Source organism: Eublepharis macularius, chromosome 19, assembly GCF_028583425.1.
Source record: "Eublepharis macularius isolate TG4126 chromosome 19, MPM_Emac_v1.0, whole genome shotgun sequence".
NCBI classification, from domain to species: Eukaryota; Metazoa; Chordata; class Lepidosauria; order Squamata; family Eublepharidae; genus Eublepharis; species Eublepharis macularius.
In genome coordinates this window covers 21,624,240-21,643,241 of record NC_072808.1, presented here as the reverse complement: position 1 = coordinate 21,643,241, position 19,002 = coordinate 21,624,240, and the positions used below count along the sequence as shown (strand labels likewise).

The 19,002-nt window shown below is 48.2% G+C and overlaps 1 protein-coding gene across 1 annotated transcript in view; it reads left to right on the top strand.

Annotated features, from left to right (window-relative positions):
* Positions 1 to 10,679: 10,679 nt before the first annotated feature.
* The window catches only part of PDE4A (phosphodiesterase 4A), a 138,541-nt gene continuing 130,218 nt past the window's right edge, over positions 10,680 to 19,002 (top strand). The window contains exon 1 of the mRNA XM_055003397.1: positions 10,680 to 10,995. Coding sequence (XP_054859372.1) covers positions 10,751 to 10,995 — 245 coding nt within the window. The 5' untranslated portion in view covers positions 10,680 to 10,750. The remainder of the gene's footprint in view (positions 10,996 to 19,002) is intronic.

The following is a 19,002-nucleotide window of genomic DNA, read 5'->3' as shown; positions in this document are numbered from 1 at the left end:
GGGAAGGAGGCAGATGAATATCCATTGGCTAGAGGGAGGGGTCAGTTCTAGGAACTGAGACCTGTGGGCTTTTTTCTCCAGTTTCAAATGGGACAGTAGTTTGGAAAACTGAACGAAAAGTAGAAAAGAGCAAGAGTCCAGTATTGGGGTGTGTGTGCAGTTGGACTCCTACAGAATCTGACTGAAACAGAATAATAGACGCGGCAACCAGAACGAGTATCTCTTCAGTAAAGATGGGTAGCCCTGTTAGTCTGTCTGTAGCAGTAGAAAAGAGCAAGAGTCCAATAGCACCTCTAAGACTGACAAAATTTGTGGTAGGGTATGAGCTTTTGTGAGTCACAGCTCATTTCTTCAGATACCACTGAAGAAGTGAGCAGTGACTCACAAAAGCTCATACCCTACCACTGGACTCTTGCTTTTTTGTACTGCTACAGACAGACTAACAGGGCTACCCATCTTTACTGAAGAGATACTCGTCTGGTTGCCCCTTCTATTATCCTGTTTCAGTCAAACGCCGTAGGAGCCCAATTGTAGCCCCCCTCCCCCGATACTCTTTCCATGAATGCTCTGTTTTCATCTTAAGAAACAACTCCTGTTGCCCTTCCACCTGCTACTGTTAAAGCTGCGCGAAGCATTTCATAAAAGAAAAAGAGTTATGTGTTACCTTAAAGACTGACCTGTGTGTTACGGCACAAGCATTCAGAGTGGGCCATAATAAAACAGGTGCCACAATAACGGGTATTTAAGGAGCCATAAAGCGGAACCTCTTGGGGGTGTTTCCTCTCCATTTGCTCAGTACAATCTAAATCTGCTCAGGTCTTCCAGGGTTCAGACGGATGAGGACAAAGGCATCGATCGGGTTGATGGGCAAAGGCTCAGGTGCTTATTTTTCTTTCGTTAACCATGTTTTATAAATGAGAGATGAGGCTGCAGTCTGCAGTAGTAGCCTTATCTCCCCCGTCCGTGATTCCTGGCTGCAGGTCCAGCCGTTGGGAAATGCTCTTCTGCAGACTGCCTGTGTCCCTTGTCCTGTTTTCCATTCTGATTATTAGCTGGTCTTTCTGAATCTTCCTCAGTAAGGCACCCAGCGAGGCCTTAGGTGGTGACCATAACGCGCAGAGACAGTGGCAGTGAGCCAGAATAGCCACCGGTGAGTTGGTGGCAGAGGAGGCCCTCTCGGGTGATTCATCTCTTCACCCTTTGGGAAGCCCCTGCCTTGACGGAGGACATGCTTTTGGCATTCCCAGGAGCGGAGTTGGAATTATGGTTGCCAGTTCCACCTTGGGAAATTCCTGGAGATTTGGGGGTAGAACTGGGGAGGGTAGAGTTTGAGGAAGGCATGGAGCTCAGCAGGTATGTGGTGCCCAGGGCTTTTTTTCTGGGAAAAGAGGTAGTGGAACTCAGTGATGGAACTCAGGACCGCACAATGACGTCACTTTGGGTCAGCTGGAACAAGGGGGAAGTTTTTAAAAAAGTTTAAAGCGCCCTCGGCGAAAATGGTCACATGGCCGGTGGCCCCGCCCCCTGATCTCCAGACAGAGGGGAGTTTAGATTGCCCTCCACACTGCTGCGCGGAGGGCAATCTAAACTCCCCTCTGTCTGGAGATCAGAGGGCGGGGCCACCGGCCATGTGACCATTTTCAGTCAAATGCCGTAGGAGCCCAATTGTAGCCCCCCTCCCCCGATACTCTTTCCATGAATGCTCTGTTTTCATCTTAAGAAACAACTCCTGCTGAAAAAAAGCCCTGGTGGTGCCATATAGTCCACCTTCTAAAGCAGCCATTTCCTCCAGGGGAACTGATCTCTGTAGCCTGGAGATCAGTTGTGATTTTCGAAGAACTCCCGGCCCCACGAGGATGATAGCAACCCTAGTTGGAATAGAAATGGGGGCATCTATATTGGCTCTACAGCAGCCCTTTGAGTGCTTATTCAGAGCAGCATACCAAGCTGCAGATTTCCAAATGTGTTCTTACTCGGAAAGGAAAGGGACTCCACGAGCTCTGTGCATGGATGGGTTTGCCAGCTCACCAGACAAAGCCCTCCGGTCAGTTCCTGTGCTTTAAGTCAGAAATCGGAAGGCAAGGTGCTTATGCAGCCTTTGACAGAGGAACCGCTGGGAGAGCCAAGTGTGTGTCATCTTACTCCAGGATTTGCTGCCTGAGAGATTGCTGGCAGCTCTTCTCTGCCTGACGTACATTAAATGGCTGGTTACCTGGAGAGCCTCATCTCGTCAGATCTCAAAAGCTAAGCCAGGTTGGCCTTGGTTAGTAACCTCCAAGGAAGATCAGGGTTGCAGAGGCAGGCAATGAGAAGCCACTTCTGATCACCTCTTGCCTTGAAAACCCCGCCAGGGGTCGCCGTAAGTCAGCTATGACTTGAGGGCAGGATTTCACCTTTTTCTTTTCAGCCTACCTGGACGGCTTTCCTGAAAGGAAATGTTTTTGCTCCCAATGGATCTGGCCCTGCTTGCAAAAGAGCTGCAGCTCAACCCTGTCCAGCAGTCTTTCTTTTCTGGATGGGCAGTTGTGAGGGGGTGGGGGTGGAAGGGAAGCCACGTGCAGGCCTCTCATTTGGGCATCCTTCTGCACCGGCAGCGGGAACTTTTAAGGGCTCATTTCCACAAGTCCTCTCATTGGCTGACATGGGAATCAGTCCAGAGTCCACAGTCATTTGGGTTGCCGGGATTTTTACGGAGTCCTGCTTCTGCGCCTCTCAACTGCACGGGCTCCTAAGTCGTTCGCAAGCGATGCTTATCTTTTTCCACCCTGTGAAAAGTTCCATCTGATGATGTCCACGGATGATTTTAAAGGCGCAGGAATGGGGTTGGGGGCATGTTTCTGGTCAGGTGGCAACTTTATGGAACCTGTAAAGCGCTGTTGGACCATGCCTGGTTGCCATTGGTGCTCGGAGGTCCTTTGTCAACTGCATCTTGCTTGTCTGTTCTCCCCCCCTCCCTTTCTGGATTCAGCTATTTCTGCCCACTCTGCCCCTTTCCCTTCTAGATAGTCCACTTTGACCTACCCACGACCGCCTCTGTCTTGTGAGCGACAGGATAGTTCTCTTCAGGGCTTTTTTTCTGGGAAAAGAGGTGGTGGAACTCAGTGAGTTGCCCTTGGAGAAAATGGTCACATGGCTGGTGGCCCCGCCCCCTGATCTCCAGACAGAGGGGAGTTGAGATTGCCCTCTGCACCGCTAAGCGGCGCACAGGGCAATCTCAACTCCCCTCTGTCTGGAGATCAGGGGGCGGGGCCACCAGCCATGTGACCATTTCCAAGAGGTTCCAGAACTCCGTTCCACCACGTTCCAGCTGAAAAAAAGCCCTGGTTCTCTTGCTCTGAACAACCTGGCTGCACTTCCCCCTGGACTGCCGTTCTGAATTCCTAGCTGCCTGAATGCCTAGACCTCTCCGTGTTTTGAGCGTCAGACCTTGACCTAGAACCTGCTTAGACAGTTCTCGACAAACAGCTCAGTAGGGTCTTTGAAGCAACCGCAGAAGAACCATAAGTTGAATTCCAGCGTGGGACTAAAAGCATTTCTTTTTTGAAAGATAGACGGCTGCCTGCCTCGGGCAAAAGTAGGAACAATGTAGGCTGTACCAGCTGTCTAATCTCTCCAGTGACAAAGGTGGTTTCCACACCAGTCTCATCCAACAATGCCTGGAGTTGTTTTGCTTTTGTTCTTTCTAAAACTTTCCTTTTTTAAAAAAAACAGCAGCTTGGAAACTGGCCAGTAGCTCTTTAAATCCCTTACATCCAGAGATGGGTGTGTGTATTTGTGTGACAAAGGTCCAGGTCCTTTTGAAAGCTAGCAGGAACAAGCCGCCCATCTGTGAATTACTTGCTTGGTGGTGTCTTTTGGATCAGTCCCTCTCTGACCATTTTTCACAACCAAGAGGGCCAGGGATTCAGTGTCCGAGGGGATGGTTTGGCAAGGAGCCAAAGGACTTCATTCCCTACCAGTTCTGAAAAGTCAGCCATTCCTCCACATGTGTGTATGTGTGTGTGTTACGTGCCGTCAAGTTGCCTCCGACCTATGGCGACCCTAGGAATGGAAGACCTCCAAAACGTCCTGTCATGAACAGACTTGCTCAGATCCTGCAAACTGGAGGACGTGGCTTCTTTGATTGAGTCAAGCTTTAAGTTTGTTCTTTCTTTTTTGTAAGTGGATAACTTGAATTGCAGCTATATGCCAATAAAGGCTAACTTGAACTTGAACTTGATTGAGTAAAGCCATCTCTTTTTAGGTCTTCCTCTTTTCCTACTGCCTTCCACTTTTCCTAGCATCCTGCCAGCCAAATCAGCAGAAACTCCACCCAAGCCGGTTGGATCCATCTGCCTCCAAGGTGGGCCATCTTAAGCAGCCCCTGTGCTGAGCCTCCATTAATCTAAACCCTGTCCTGTAAGGATCTCTCCCATTTGTGCCCAAAAGATTTGGCCCTTGTCTCTTTCTGACTTCTATTAATGTAGTTCTTCATGCTTTCCAGAAGGTGGCAGCCCTGACCCACCGCATGGTACAGTTGGTTAGCTCTGCTAAAATATTTCTGCCTGTGTCCGAAAATCTCCTTGCTCGTTGCTGTACTTCCTGTACTGTGTTTTTACTTCCTGCCTGATAACCACAAGCAAGAGTCCAATCTGCCTTGCATTAACCCACTCAGTCCTTGCCGACTCCCCAGTACAGTTGTCAAAAGGACAGGCAGAAATTCATACGATGACGCTTCTCCCAACAGGCAGATGTAGTGATGGATATACTTTCATTGGCTCAATTCCTGGACTCCCAAGGAGCATTTAAAGGCATGTTAGGGAAAGGAAAGATGCTGGGAACTGAATCCAAGAGTCGTGTTAGTTTAGTCCACTGCTGGGAACTGAATCCAAGAGTCCTGTTAGTTTCCTGTCCTTTTCCCTGGTCTTGCTAAACTATTCCTAGTAGGGTTTTATTTGTCTGTTTAGATTTGTAGCTGATGTTATTGCAAAGGAACTCTTGGTGAGATAGGATGCCGTACTAGATGGACCACTGCTTAAAAGAGCGAAGCTTTGGGAAATGAGGAAGAACAAGGGAGACTTTTATTTTCTTTAAATACTGTTTTTCAAAAGAAGGTGGCAGTCCCTCTTGTATTTTTTTGTTTATGTAATTTATAGTCCACCTTTCTCACTGAGACTCAAGGCGGATTACCTAGTGTGAGATTAGTACAATCAGTGTCGAGGACATTTCCATAGGTAATGCCATAGGGTAAATAAACACAAGTTTACGAAGACATAGCATTAGCAAGGATCCAATACAGAGTTGAAGAAATGTTGAAACAGAACATAAGCAATTCTAGGACTGATATTAGAGAACATGAAGCACAGGTAGCACATAGGGGCACATATTTAAAGCAACAGATAATATGTAAGGCAACATAGTGGTGAAGTCTCAGGTCCCTGACTCATTAGCGAAGCATCTGAAACCCCCTCCCTACAATACTGCCCTCCTATCTGAGTAAAAAGCCTTTTTGAATAATTTGATTTTTCATTGTTTGCGGAAAGCCAGGAGAGTGGGGGCTCTCCAGACCTCCTCAGGCAGGCCGTTCCATAGGGTAGGGGCCACCACAAAGAAAGCCCATGTATGGGCTGCTGTTGATTTCGCCCAAGTGCAGGGTGGCACGTGCAGGGTAGGTCACGGGTGCATGACTGGACTCACAGACATACATAGAGGAACTCACATTAAGAGTTCTCATTCACTCGACTCTGCGAGGGGCGAGAAGGAACGTCCCTTTTTCCTTCCAGCTGGTTTTCACCAGTGGAAAGGGAGTGGGGGTGGCTTTTCGCCCCTTTTCTTCTGCTCCATGTGTCCTTCCTGGGGTGCTTTTTAAGGTGAGATTCCCTGATGTATGTCACTTGTGCACCCAGGACCCAGCACATGTTGTTCATATCATATCATATCCAGAGCTTTTCACGTGATTGTACTCTTTCCAACAACCTTGTAAGTTAGACTCAGATTATTATCCCCACCGTTTAGACAGGAGCGCCTCTGGCAGGGATACAGCTTGAATTGGGAAGCAGTGGATGTTTTTCCACCTGGGAAAAATTGGCTCTTAGGGATATCTGGGACCCAAGTCTGGGGCTTTCCTGTTGAAACTTCTCCCCCAGCACCCAAATGCACTGGGGCCCTTGCCCCATCCTGGAGCCACACCATTCCCAGCTGGGGACAACCCAGACCTCTGCAAGGACAGTACAAGGACTTGGTCAGTGACACCAAAGGCCCAGGAGGGGGGTATCGGCCACCTCATCTCCCAGTGATGGCTCGAAGGGGAGCTGAGCCCCCCTCCTTGTCGTCTTGCCCGATGCTGTCACTCGGGTGGCCTGGGCAGAGAAGAGGCCTGCTCCACAGGAAGAGTCTGGCTGTCCCTTTCAGGGCATTTCTAAAGCATGGGTCCTTGTGCTTATCTTTATTTCTGAAAGCCAAAACTGCTAAGGCAGGTTGAGGAGGCAGGTGGGTAAGGAGATCAGGGGAGCAGCGGAGCAGGAAGGGGGGGGAGGAGGGTCACATCTTCTCTGCTTCACAGAGCTTTCAGAGAGGCAGACACCGTCTCCCCATGAAGATCTAGCAACCGCACAAGCGATTTCCCAGGACTTGCCTATAGAGTTGTGTTGGGATTTTGGCAAGTGTCAACCCTTCAGTCATGAAAGAGTTAATCTGTTGTTTGTGTTTAGCTAGAGATAACTGGTTTGCAAAGGACCAGTTTAGTGTCCCGCTAGTCAAAAGGGGAGGTTTTTGCTTATTGAAAGGACCTAGAATTGATTATTGGCTGATCAGTTTTATTGGGGTGGAATTGACATTCCAGCACATCCTCAGGTCGCCATTACAATTCAGCAGTTGCAGCTAGACCATCAGGACGCGAAGATGTAGAAGCGAAGTTAGCCTATTCTTGTTTTCTTTCCAATGTAACCTGTTTTTACCTTTATATGTAGTAAAGCCTTTTTTTAGAAGCCAAAACATGCAAGGGTCTGTTCTTCTTATTTCTGCTGTGCAATTAATTGCTCTGCTACTAATTTCAACCAACAAATGGCTTCCATCATGACCGTATAGGCCAATGGGCTGTTTACAGGCCCCACTTCCAGGCAGCCCCGGTGCTCTTGCAGTCAGAAAGGAGGCAAGGAGCTTGAACATCACTCCCATCCTACAGTCACTCCATTGGCTACCTGTAAGTTACCATGCTCAGTTCAAAGTATTGGTTATTACATACAAAGCTCTTCCCGGCCTTGGTCCAGCATACCTACGGGACCGCCTCCCTCCCTATGTCCCTCCACGGCAGCTTCGTTCATCTGAACAGGGTCTCTTGCAGGTGCCAGCCTGTACATGGGCGAAATCAACAGTAGCACGTACACGGGCTTTCTCTGTGGTGGCCCCTACCCTATGGAACAGCTACCTGAGGAGGTCAGGAGAGCCCCCACGCTCCTGGCTTTCCGCAAAGGATGCAAAACCGAATTATTCAAAAAGGCTTTTTTCTCAGCTGGGGGAGCAGTATTGTAGGAAAGGGGTCCCAGATGTTTCGCTAATGAGTTAGGAACCATAGACTTGACCATTATGTTGCCTTACATATTATCTGTTTCTTTAAATAAGTACTCCTATATACTACCTGTACTTCATGTTGTTTATTTTAAGTCCTAGAACTGATTTATGTTCTGTTTCAGTAATTCTTCAACTCTGTCTTGGATCCTTGCTAATGCTATGTCTTTGTAAACTTGCATTCATTTACTTGATGACATTCTTTATGGAAATGTCCTTGACACTGTATGGAAATGCCTGCCCTTGTCCTTGCTACTGATTGTACTGATCTCACACTATGTAATCCACCTTGAGTCTCAGTGAGAAAGGCGGAATAAAAATGACATACATACATACATACATACATACATGGCCCCTTTTTGGACGGATGCTATAGAAAAGGTGGCAGCTCACCCCCTGTGCCAGTTGTGACCCAGCCAGCCATGCCTTGGCCTGCAGAAGGACCACGTTCTGTGGGGCAGGTACATATAGGCCTGGTGCCAAGGCAGGAGGGAGGCTTTGCTTCCTCTGGGTATAATCCTGGCTTCAAACCATCCCATGATCAACCCTAACTGCCCCCCTTCAAAATCACCCAGCAGCTTCCTTCCCCATGCTAGCCCACTGACCAAAGCAGATGAAGAAGGGCGACCCCCCCAGCTGCCAGCAAAGCGGCAACTCCCTATTCCTCTGAGAATCAGAAGCGGAGCAGGAAATAGCATTAGGGGTCCAAGGCTCTCAAACTTTTCCTAGCGGATCAGGAAATGCAGCCTGCGGCATTGTGACCGGCAAACTGGCCTGGCCAGAATCTGGGAGAAATGCCGGCTCGGCTGTAGTTTCTGTTTGGTGGGCTCTGCTGCCCCCAGGGTGCTTCACAGAATCACAGGGTTGGAAGGTACCTCTAGGGTCATCTAGTCCAACCCCCAGCAAGCCAGCAAGTCCAGTGGGCGCACACTCACGGGAGGGAAGCCACAGAGGAAGGGTCCATGGCAGAATTATAGCCCCTGCTGTTCAATGGCCCACTCCTAGGACAGCCTTGCAAGCCCCTTGAGGGCTGCCCAGCTCCACTGACAGGAGCTTGTAGGTGCGGTGCTCTAAAAGTGGGTATGATTTGGCCTCCACGTTCCTTCCCTGTCCTTTCCATCTGCTCCCCTCTCTCACCTGTAAACCTGGAGGCTTTTGCTGCAAGGCAAACAGGTAGGTGTAAAAAATACAGGGGGGGGGGGGAAGTCCAGGTGAAGATCTGGCGATCACACCAACCTGCTCTGCAGGCTAAGGAGAAGAGTGGACTCCTCTCTCTGTCTTCTTGCAGGATTTTTTACTATTATTTTTTATTAAAACAGAAAAAGGGGTTCATAAAGAAAAGGAGAGGAACAAAAAAAAGGGGGGCAGGAAATACAAAACAAATACAAATACAAAGCTGCGTCCTACAAGGATTATCACAGTACAGAGTATACAAATCACAACCTTTAAAAATATTAAAATAATATTTGAGATTATTTAAGGTATATATTTTCAAGTAAACAGCACACGCAGAATTCAAACCTATTTCTACTTCTTATCTTTTAAAAGAATAAAGAAAAACTCTTTATTGCCCCGTCTTATCATAACCTTTTACGTATATGTTTCTTAGCAATGACAATGCTAACTTCTTAATAATAGTCCAGTGTTATTTATCATACATCCTGTTCTATCAATTATCTTGATGTCACTAATTATCTTATCCTTTAAAAATGTTAGGATAATATTAAGATTATTTAAGGTATATGTTTTTGAATGGACAGCACATGCAGAATTCAAACCTATTTCTACTCCTTATCTTCTACTCTTGCGTTTATTAACCCTCGCACAGTGACTTGGTTTTTCTCAGCACGGTGGAACCGGTTGTCGTGCGAGTGACTGATGGAGGAGATAAGTGGCCAGTGCAGGACTCACGAACACAGTCTGTGCCCCAAAGAGCTTACAAGCCAGGCAGAGGCCTCGTTGTGTGGAGACCCTCCCGGCTGCCTCTGAGGCTGTGTTGCTAGCTGAGAGGTGGGCTTCTGTGACAAACTGGTGATGTCAGTAGGAGAGGGGAGTGTGGGGGCTTCCTAAAGCCAACAGACCCCTGCCTGCACACCTCCAGATACAGGTCTAAAGGCCTTACGTTACATTTTCCATTGGAGGCGTGACTTCCCGCTGACCCATTATCCCTTGTGTGAAAGTAGCAGTATCGGAAAAGCCCTGTTCACACACAGTAGCGACAGTGGAACTGAGTCCTGGGCTTGCCTCCTTCCCCAGAAAGTACCTTGGCCCCCTGCCAGGCCTGCCTCGTGCTGCCGTTTGAAAAGCAGAAATAACCCCCCCCCCCCGCCGGCTCTGGGTCCAGGCTCTTTAGATCATCCAGAGGCGCAGGGAGGAGATCCGAGCTCCGCTTTTGCAGCCGAAAGAGCCGCTCCCTGCCTGTGGCCGCCTGCAACCAGTTGATTGCTCAGGGAGGGCCCAGATAAAGGTTTGTGATAAGCACGGAGCAGCGGCGAGCAGAGAAGGGACGTCTGGCACGAAACCCACACAGCCGGCTCTTCCCCCCCTTGACTTGGAGGCTGCGCCTGCTAGTGGGACACTGCGGAGACGGCCTCGTGCCAGCCTGAGTGATTTCTGCGCTTCCGCTGACCTGGGAAGGAGGAGGGTTTGGTGGGCCTGCCTTATCTGTTGCCAGAGACGGAAGAAGAGCACGCCTGGCATGTGGGGACCTGAGCGGGAAGGCGTTCCTGCTGGTGTCTGACAACCTGGATTTGGGGCACGGGAAAGGAGGGGCTTCTGCAGTCCAAGATCCAGGAGGAATTCCTTGCTGCAGCCGGCACCTGTGGGCCTGAGCAACCTCCTGAGCCTCACACCCCTTTGCAGAGGGTTGCACCCCTCCCCTCCGAACCTCCGATTGCGCAGGAGCAGCTAGCAACGTTGCCTTCTGCTGGACCAGCCCCCAAAGGCAGAGAGAGAGAGTCTGAGTTCAGCCCTTGCCTCCCTGCCCACCCAGACAGGACGGGAGAGGCGGGGAGCTCCGCAGGGCCACAGTCCTATATCGATGCCTCCGCTAGCTATCTCGCAACTCGCTGTGCTTTTCTTGTACCACCCAGGCCATTTCTGGAAATGCCACGATCCACTGGCAGCGTACTTCCCTGTGGCCCGTCTGAAAGGCTGGTGCTAATTTAACCCCCAGAGTGCCAGCAAGAGGCTGAGCGGTGCCATCATGGCCCTGCCAAAGGCCCGGAGCTTGCCTGACATTCCCGAGTTAGATGTCTTGAGCAGCCTGGATGACGAGGCCTTCCTGCCCAACAATGCTGGGAGTCCGCAGGCCCCAGCCAAGCCAGACTCTCTCTGCAAGTCCCACAGCTCTCTGGTCTTCTTTCCGGCCCATTCTCCCACCTATCTCACAAAGCTGAGGATTAACCGGAGTATCCAAGAGGCCCACCAGAAAGCAAGAAGTGTCGTCAGGTAAGGAGGGGCTGTAAATTCCCAAGTTTGGAGCAAGAGATTAAAAAGTCCTGCTTGGTTCATCGTGCGATTTGACACCCTGGCCCAAATTCTCAAAAGTGTTACTAATGCTCCCTAGCTTGACCTGTGCTAAAGAAACTCCACTGCTGAAGGGTTGGTTTTAGCTGCAAAATAATATATATAAGCCTATGTAGCTTTGTTGCAGTTGAAGAGATTTGGTCAAGGGGAATGTGTCATTTTGCAAAGGAAAAGGTTATTTTTAATCTTTTCTTGACAAGGAGCGGGTTACTGAGGGACAGGTGAGATGTTTAGGGAAGGTAGTCTGGTCAGAGGGTGAAGTTAAGGTGAAGTTCCGTCTTTTGGCTTGCAGTCAGAGTCTGGAATGGGAAATGGAGGGGTTCAGTGTGCATTTTAGTGTCTTTTGACGTCCTGAGCTATTGGAGTTACCGGCCTTATGGCACCATCTGGGAAGGGCAACGCTGGTGATGCCACAAAGGTCTCCAGAGGCATCTCTCCAATGGTGTGGGGAGCTTGAAATTTATTTATTTGTTTATTAGTTTATTTATGCCATTTATAGTCCGCCTTTCTCACTGAAACTCAAGGCGGATTACACAGTGTGAGATTAGGACAGTCAGTATCAAGGACAATTTCATAAACAATGCCGTAGGTTAAATAAACACAAATTTACAAAGACGTAGCATTAGCAAGAATCCAATACAGAGTTGAAGAAATGTTGAAACAGAGCATAAGCAATTCTTGGACTGGCATAGGAGCACATATTTAAAGCAACAGATAGGACGTAAGGCAAATTTTAAGTCGTGCCCTTCAAGGTCCAATAGTCTTCTATTTTTTAACATTATCCATTCCTTCATCCAAACCAAACAGTTGGCCATAAAATATACTCTCAAATCTGGTAGACCCAAACCTCCTCTTTCCTTTGTATCCTGTGGAACCTTAAGTTTAACCCTTGGTTTTTGCCTTGCTGTATAAATCTCGATATCCTTCGGCCATTGCTGAAATGGTGCCTCAGTTGTCAATACAGGAATTGTGTGAAATAGGAATAACATTCTAGGTAAAACATTCATTTTAATTGTAGCTATTCTTCCCAACAACGATAATTGAATCTTATCCCATCTTAACGTATCCCTTTTAATTTCATTCCAAGTCTTAATATAATTATTTTGGAATAACGTACAATTCGTATTTGACAGAGTAATACCCAAGTATTTTACCTTTTTCTCAATTTTAAACCCTGTTTTGCTCTCCAGTTTCATTTGGTCCTGTATTTTCATATTTTTAGTTAACACTTTGGTCTTCTATTTATTAACCTTAAAACCCACCACTACACCAAATTCTGTCAATCTTGTCATTAAAGGTTCAATTCCCTTTAAAGCGTCCTCCAAAATCAACACCAAATCTTCCACAAAGGCTCTTAACTTATAATTCTCCTGTTCCACCTTTAAACCTCGAATTCTTTCCTCTTGTCTTATGCCCCTGTCCAGAACTTCAAGTACCAGTATAAAGAACAAGGGTGACAACGGACAGCCTCGTCTTGTACCTCTTTGTATTCCATATGGTTTGGTTAACTATCCATTAACGACTCTCCGTGCTGTCTGGGATGTATACATCGACTTAGTCCATTTTATAAAATTGTCTCTAAAATCCGTAACTTCCAAGATCTTAAACAAAAATTTCCAAAATTTCTAAAAATTGCGATGGCTTCCACGTCCCATATGTTTAAATCAACAGTCCATGGATTCCCCAGATCAAGTGCGTCTTTCCCCCACTGGCAACTGGGTCCCTCGTGGAAAGGCTGTGCAGGCTCAGGAAGGAGAACTGGATGGCATTTCTACACAACTGATGTGATGTAGGACTAGTCAAAATTAGCCAAGGGTGAGTGCTTTTCAGTGGCTGACACACTGCAGAGGCAATGTGAGAACTGAGCTTGTGTCTGGCAGGCAAAGGAAAAGAGCACAAGCCCCCCTCCCTTAACCAGAGTGGGCAGCAACTGTGCCTTTGGAGCAATATTAAAACACCCCCTCCCTCCCTCCCCCCCGTTGTCCACATTCAGTCCTTTGCCAGATCAGTCTGCTCCGTCCTTCCAAAGATCCACCACGACTTCTACCTGGCCTACCATAACCTCCTCTGCATTGGCCATCCAGACTGTTGATTTAATTCGTTTGTACCAATGTGGACCCAAAACAGCTCTTCATTTTATATTCACAATAGCCCTGTGAGGTAGGCTAGGCTGAGAGGTCCAAGGTGGCCCAACAAGCTTCCATGGGTTGCAGATCCTAATCTGACACTCTAACCACTACACCCCACCGGCTCTCCTAATCGTCATTCTCTCTGGAGCTCAGCTTCAAGCCTCCTTCCCTTACGACTTCCAGTCTGCCCTACTGTATGTCGTCCACCTCATCTTCGTGTTGGACTGAAATGGAAAAGAACTGAGTTCAGTTCCCTCCCTTTGGGCCAGGCACCTCTTTCAGCCTCACCTCTTACTTGCTGTCTTGGTTTCTACTCCCTCACATCTCCAAGGCATGACAGGTTCCCGGCCTCCTCTTTTTAAGGAAAACTGTTACTCATTCTTGTCTTCCCCCCAGCCCCATCTTGTCTTCTGGCAAGGACCCAAGGTTGGTCCAGACACACATTGGGAAGGATAAATTTCCTTCTTAAATAAGAATGGCAATGGATTGCATGTGAAGTCCTAGTGGCAGAGATTATCTCAGAGCCTGGTCCCCTGCCAGTGTTGTTCTCTGTGATCACACAAGGCACTCCATGGCACTCCTAAAGTTTGTTAGCAGAGGAGAAGGTGTGTAAGAATGGATGGAGGAGACACTAGAAAATGTAGGCTTGTGTTGGGGAGGTGGTGGGCTCTCCTTCTTTGGAGGTTTTTCAGCAGAGGCTAGATGGCCATCTGACAGCAATGCTGATTTTGTGAACTGAGGCAGATCATGAGAGGGAGGGCAGGAAGGGTTACATCAGGGCTTAGTTCTCGTGGCCTCTTCTTACACTCCCAGGGTAAGGCCGATTGCCGCCTTGGGGTCAGGTAGCAGTTTTCCCCAGGGCTGTTTGGCTAGGGATCCTGACAGTGTTTTGCCATCTTCTGGGCATGGAGCAGGGGTGACTAGGTGTGTCGGGGGGGAAGTAGTTGTGTATTTCCTGTATTGTGCAGGGGGGTGGACTGGATGACCCTGGAGGTCCCTTCCAACCTTCTATGATTCTAACTGCTACCTCTGAGTGCCCTTAAAAGCACCATGTTACTCATCAGCCAATAAGAACAGGGCAGTTGATAGCAACACAGTGATAGCTGAAGTGCACTGGATCAGATCGGAACCAAAACCTCTGCCTGTGTTGGTGAGCATTTCAAAGAGACCTGTTTTCTCAGAACACGAGAGTTGGATTCGGCCTGCCTGTTGTTTTCATCTCTTGTGGTCTTTGTCGTGGTATGTGCTGCGTGGCATCGTTCTCATTACCCCGGCAGCTCCTGTGTCCACGCCCTCAAGGCCCCAGGGGCTGAGCTGATATCCCTCACCTTGGGGTCAGCTCAGATCTTTGGGTCGCAGGGTTAGCCTAGTATTGCAAACGGGAGCTTTTGTGATTGCGTGCTGCAGCATTCGGGAATCCTGACACATTTTCTTGCATGCGATGGAAATTCTCAAGCCCCAACATCAGATTAGAAGTTCCGTGATCTGCATTAATGCTGCTGCAGCAGTAGAACACAGTGGAGGGTTTCTGGTATCCAGAATGTCTCAGATTCTGTAGCCTTTCGAGCACGGACGGATTATGCCTGGGGTGGTTTGCCCTTTGCCTACAGATCCCGTTCAAGAGCTTTCCAAATGAAAATAAAAAACAGCAATATTGACCAATCTCTTGTCATGCTTGTTCTCCCATTAGCAGCTTTCCCTGTAAGTTCCCTACCTGCTGTGTGTTTCAAGGAGGTGGTGAGTCCATTTATTGTACCATAAGCTTTTGAGAAGTACAGCTCTCTTTGTCACATGCATCTGACGAAGAGAGCTGTGGTTCTTGAAAGCTTATGCTACAATAAAGTTGGTTAGTCTTAAAGGTGCTCCTGGACTCTTTCCTATTTTGCAACTACGGACTAACACGGCTAACTCTTCTGAATTCCTTAATGTATCCTTAAATATAGAGGAGGGGTGTTGCCTGCTTTGCAGAAAATGCATGGCTTCCCATTGGGTGGTGTGGCCATCTGGTTAACTTGATCTGCTTTTTTTAGTATCTTCCACTGGTGAGTGGGGTTAGTTTTTATGGGTTTTTTCCTCGGACCAAGGCATGGTAGAGGCATCATTTCCATGGCCCTGCTCATGTATCCGACCGTTGTCTCAAGTTAAAGAACATTGCCGGAAGCATTTTTTCAATTGGCTTCTTCTGCTGCCGTGTGATAACTCGTTTATTTCTGTGCTGTAAAAAGCTGTTCAAAGCTGCCCCCACCCCCAAAGTTGCCTATCTCCGTCCTCTCCCTCTCCCCCTCTCCCCGGCTTTGCCCCTTGCCTGTCAGGGTCTGTGCAAGTATACACTTCTTCTGAAGTCATGCAGCACAGACCTCCGTCACCATCAGTGCAAACATGAGAAGCTCTTTGTGAGGGAGCCCTCCCCATGCTTTTCAGTCTCCAGATGTGGGGGCTGAGAGTAAGGTGACTGCTGGGGCAGTGGTGAAGCCCATAATCTTGCTTTGGGGAGGGAATGCCGCTAACCCATCCCCGGAACACTGAGGGGTCAGGTGCTCTTTCTCTGTCATTTGACCTGCCTAAATCTGATGCCCAAGGCCAGCCATGCTTTGCCCCAAAGGGTGGCAGACGGGGAACTGAAGCCTGTGGCTGGAGCAACGCAGCTGAGACAGAATGCTTCCTCCTGCTGCTGCCTTCACCTTCCTCTCCTGGCCCTCTGCCTGAGGGCTGCTGACTTTTAAACAGGTGCCCTTTAAAACAAGATTGATCTGCAGCAAAGACCAGGTGATACGATTGACCTGAATCTGCCCATTTCCACACTTTAAGCCCTGACTGCCCTGAATTGGATAGGCCAGGCAAGCCCAATTTTATCAGATCTCAGAAGCTAATCAAGGCCACCCAAAGGAGACCGGGGTTGCAGAGGCAGGCAACGGCGAACCACCTCTGTTACTCTTTTGCCATGAAAACCCCAGAAGGTCAGCTGTGACTTGAGGGCACTGTCCAAGCTTCCATTAAAGGGAATGGACGTTTTTCCTCCTGGAACCCTAAAAGCAGAGGAAAATTTCCTGACATGGAGATAAATCTCCCTGTGATGTTCTTATGGGGGCATCTCAAAGCCAGCGAGCCTCCTAATTAGATGAAGATTGCTGTGCAGCTGACAAGCTTGCACATTCCCTTCGTTGGGAAAGATGGGTCTGATTTCATAAAATCCCAGATGGTTGTGTTTAATTCATCCTTTGTATCCAAGATAACTTGAGTGCAGTTCATTTCAGTGATTCTTTATTGCCCGGGAAATTTTTTCTAGATGCTTCTAAAATGCACTGGACCCTCAGATGGGGAGGCTGCAATTTGGTCCTCTGTTTTCTTCTGTGTTTATCCCCCATGGGCTTGAAGTCCAGTTCTGAAATTATTTCTGACACTCACTTGCTTTGCTTTGGGAAACCTGGCTGTGACGCACGGCTGGAGCCAGACACTCATTTTTAAAGAGATGTGAACATGGTTTGGGAGAAGCATGATTTCCCCTGGTGTGTGTATGCACAATGTTTTGCTCTGTCACCTTTAGCCAAACAAGATATGCGGGTTTTTGAAACAACCAACAAACCTGCCATACCTGGAGTGAGTGTGCACTGGAAAAGCAGTGATCTCTCTTTCAACCTGTCTTCCACTTTGGAAAAAAAATGAATCTTTTGTTTGTCTCCAGTCTCAGGAGCTGAAGTTTTGTTCCTGCTGACACAACTTCATGGGGAATCTTCCCAATTTTTAAGTGCAGATAGGAAACATGTGCCCTCTAATATGTCAAAGATGAAGACTATATGGTTGTAGCCTCCCTGAGCATATCACACGTCACCATTTGACACTGCAGGGCATGTGACCAGCTGCCGGTCAGGTGCCAAACTGAGCCCTACGAGGAAAGGCTGAGGGCCTTGGGAATGTTTAGTTTGGAGAAGAGGAGGTTGAGGGGGGACATGATTGCTCTCTTTAAGTATTTGAAAGGCTGTCATTTGGAGGAGGGCAAGGAGCTGTTCCAGTTGGCAGCAGAGGGTAGGACCTGAAGCAATGGGCTTAAATTACATGCACAAAGGTACCGGCTGGATATTAGGAAGAATTTTTTCACGGTCAGAGTAGTTCAAAGGTGGAATCAGCTGCCTAGGGAGGTGGTGAGCTCCCCTTCACTGGCAGTTTTCAAGAAGAGGCTGGATGAATACTTGTCAGAGATGCTTTGGACTCATCCTGCATTGGTAGGGTTGCCAGCCTCCAGGTAGTGGCTGGAGATCCCCCGGAATTGCAACTGGTCTCCAGGCCACAGAGATCAGTTCACCTGGAGAAAATGGCTACTTTGGGGAGTGGACTCTATGGAATGATGCCATGCCAAGGTCCTTCCCCTCCCCAAACCCCACTTTCTCCAGGTTTATCCAGGTTTCACCCCCCAGATCTCCAGGAATTTCCCAAGTTGGAGCTGGCAACCCTATGCATTGGGCAGGGGGTTGGACTAGATGGTCTGTATGGCCCCTTCCAAATCTATGATTCTATGATTCTATGAACTGTGCTTATATACTACTCTTCTAGACAGATTAGTGCCTCACTCAGAGCGGTGAACAAGTTAGTGTTATTATTATCCCCCTAATACAGCTGGGGAGCTGGGCTGAGAGGAGGGGCTGACCCAAGGCCACCTACTGAGCTCATGGCAGAGTGGGATTCAAACCAGTAGAGTGCTGATTCGCAGCTGAACCACTTAACCACTGTGCTACAGCTGCCTTTACACACCCATGCTGTGTGAGGGCCCTCACCCTGTGGAATGTCGTGCCTGAGACAGTTAAGGGGGCATTTCCCCTTCCAGAGCCTTTGCCCTGCCAAGGCTCGGTTAATTCAAAATTTTAAGCAGCGAGGGCAGCAGGGTAAAAGCTCTGGAAGGGGAGACAGACCAACACGCCAGAGGCAGCAGAGGGCTGTGAGAGAAGCTGTCCCCTCTGGAGTGATCTCTGCCAGCTCTGTCTTTTGAAACTGCGTTTCCCAGCTAACATTGCATCTCCTGACACTTGACAGACAGACGCCCCAGCGTCTCATGTAGAGAGGCTCTAAGAGGAAATGGTTCAGAGAAATGCTTTGGTTAAGGAACAGGGACTGTGAATTGCGCTACTGTGTATTGTATGTTGCTGTACATATGCCCTTTCTGGGTCGCTTCCACATCACTGGATAACATGTCACTTTGCTTATGCTTTGTTTCACTATTGTTCCAGGTCGGTGTTGGACTTCTGCTTGTTTCCAGATTTCTGAAATCCATACCCTCTTGCACTGTTCATTGAAAGTCCCAGCTGTTGATTGCATTGACTGATACTGTCCTTGCCTCTCAGTAACAAAAGCAGACTATAAATACCACAAATAAATAAATAAGGTGTGTGTATGTGTGTGTGTGTGTGTGTGTGTGTGTGTGTGTGTGTTGATACACACAATGTGCTCAGATACAATTTGCAAGTAGTATTTTGAGGAACCTTCTAAATGAATTGCGGAACATGAGATTCACCAGAAAACAGAGGAAATACCCTGTAGGTGACAATTAGAAATGCTTCCTCCTAAGGGGTTAAATGAAGATATTGAGTTGCAGTTGATGTAATCTTGGGCGAGAGACATGCTGCGTGGTGCATTCTCATTTCCTTTCTGCCACTATATCTAGGAACTCAAGAAGATGTCCCTGTCACGAGCATCTTATAAGACACAATTGTTTTACTTGCATTTTGTTAGCAGCAGGCAGGGCAATTTGTGTTTCATGAAGTGTATTTGCTGAGACATATTTATTCGATTAATATCCCACTGTGTGCCT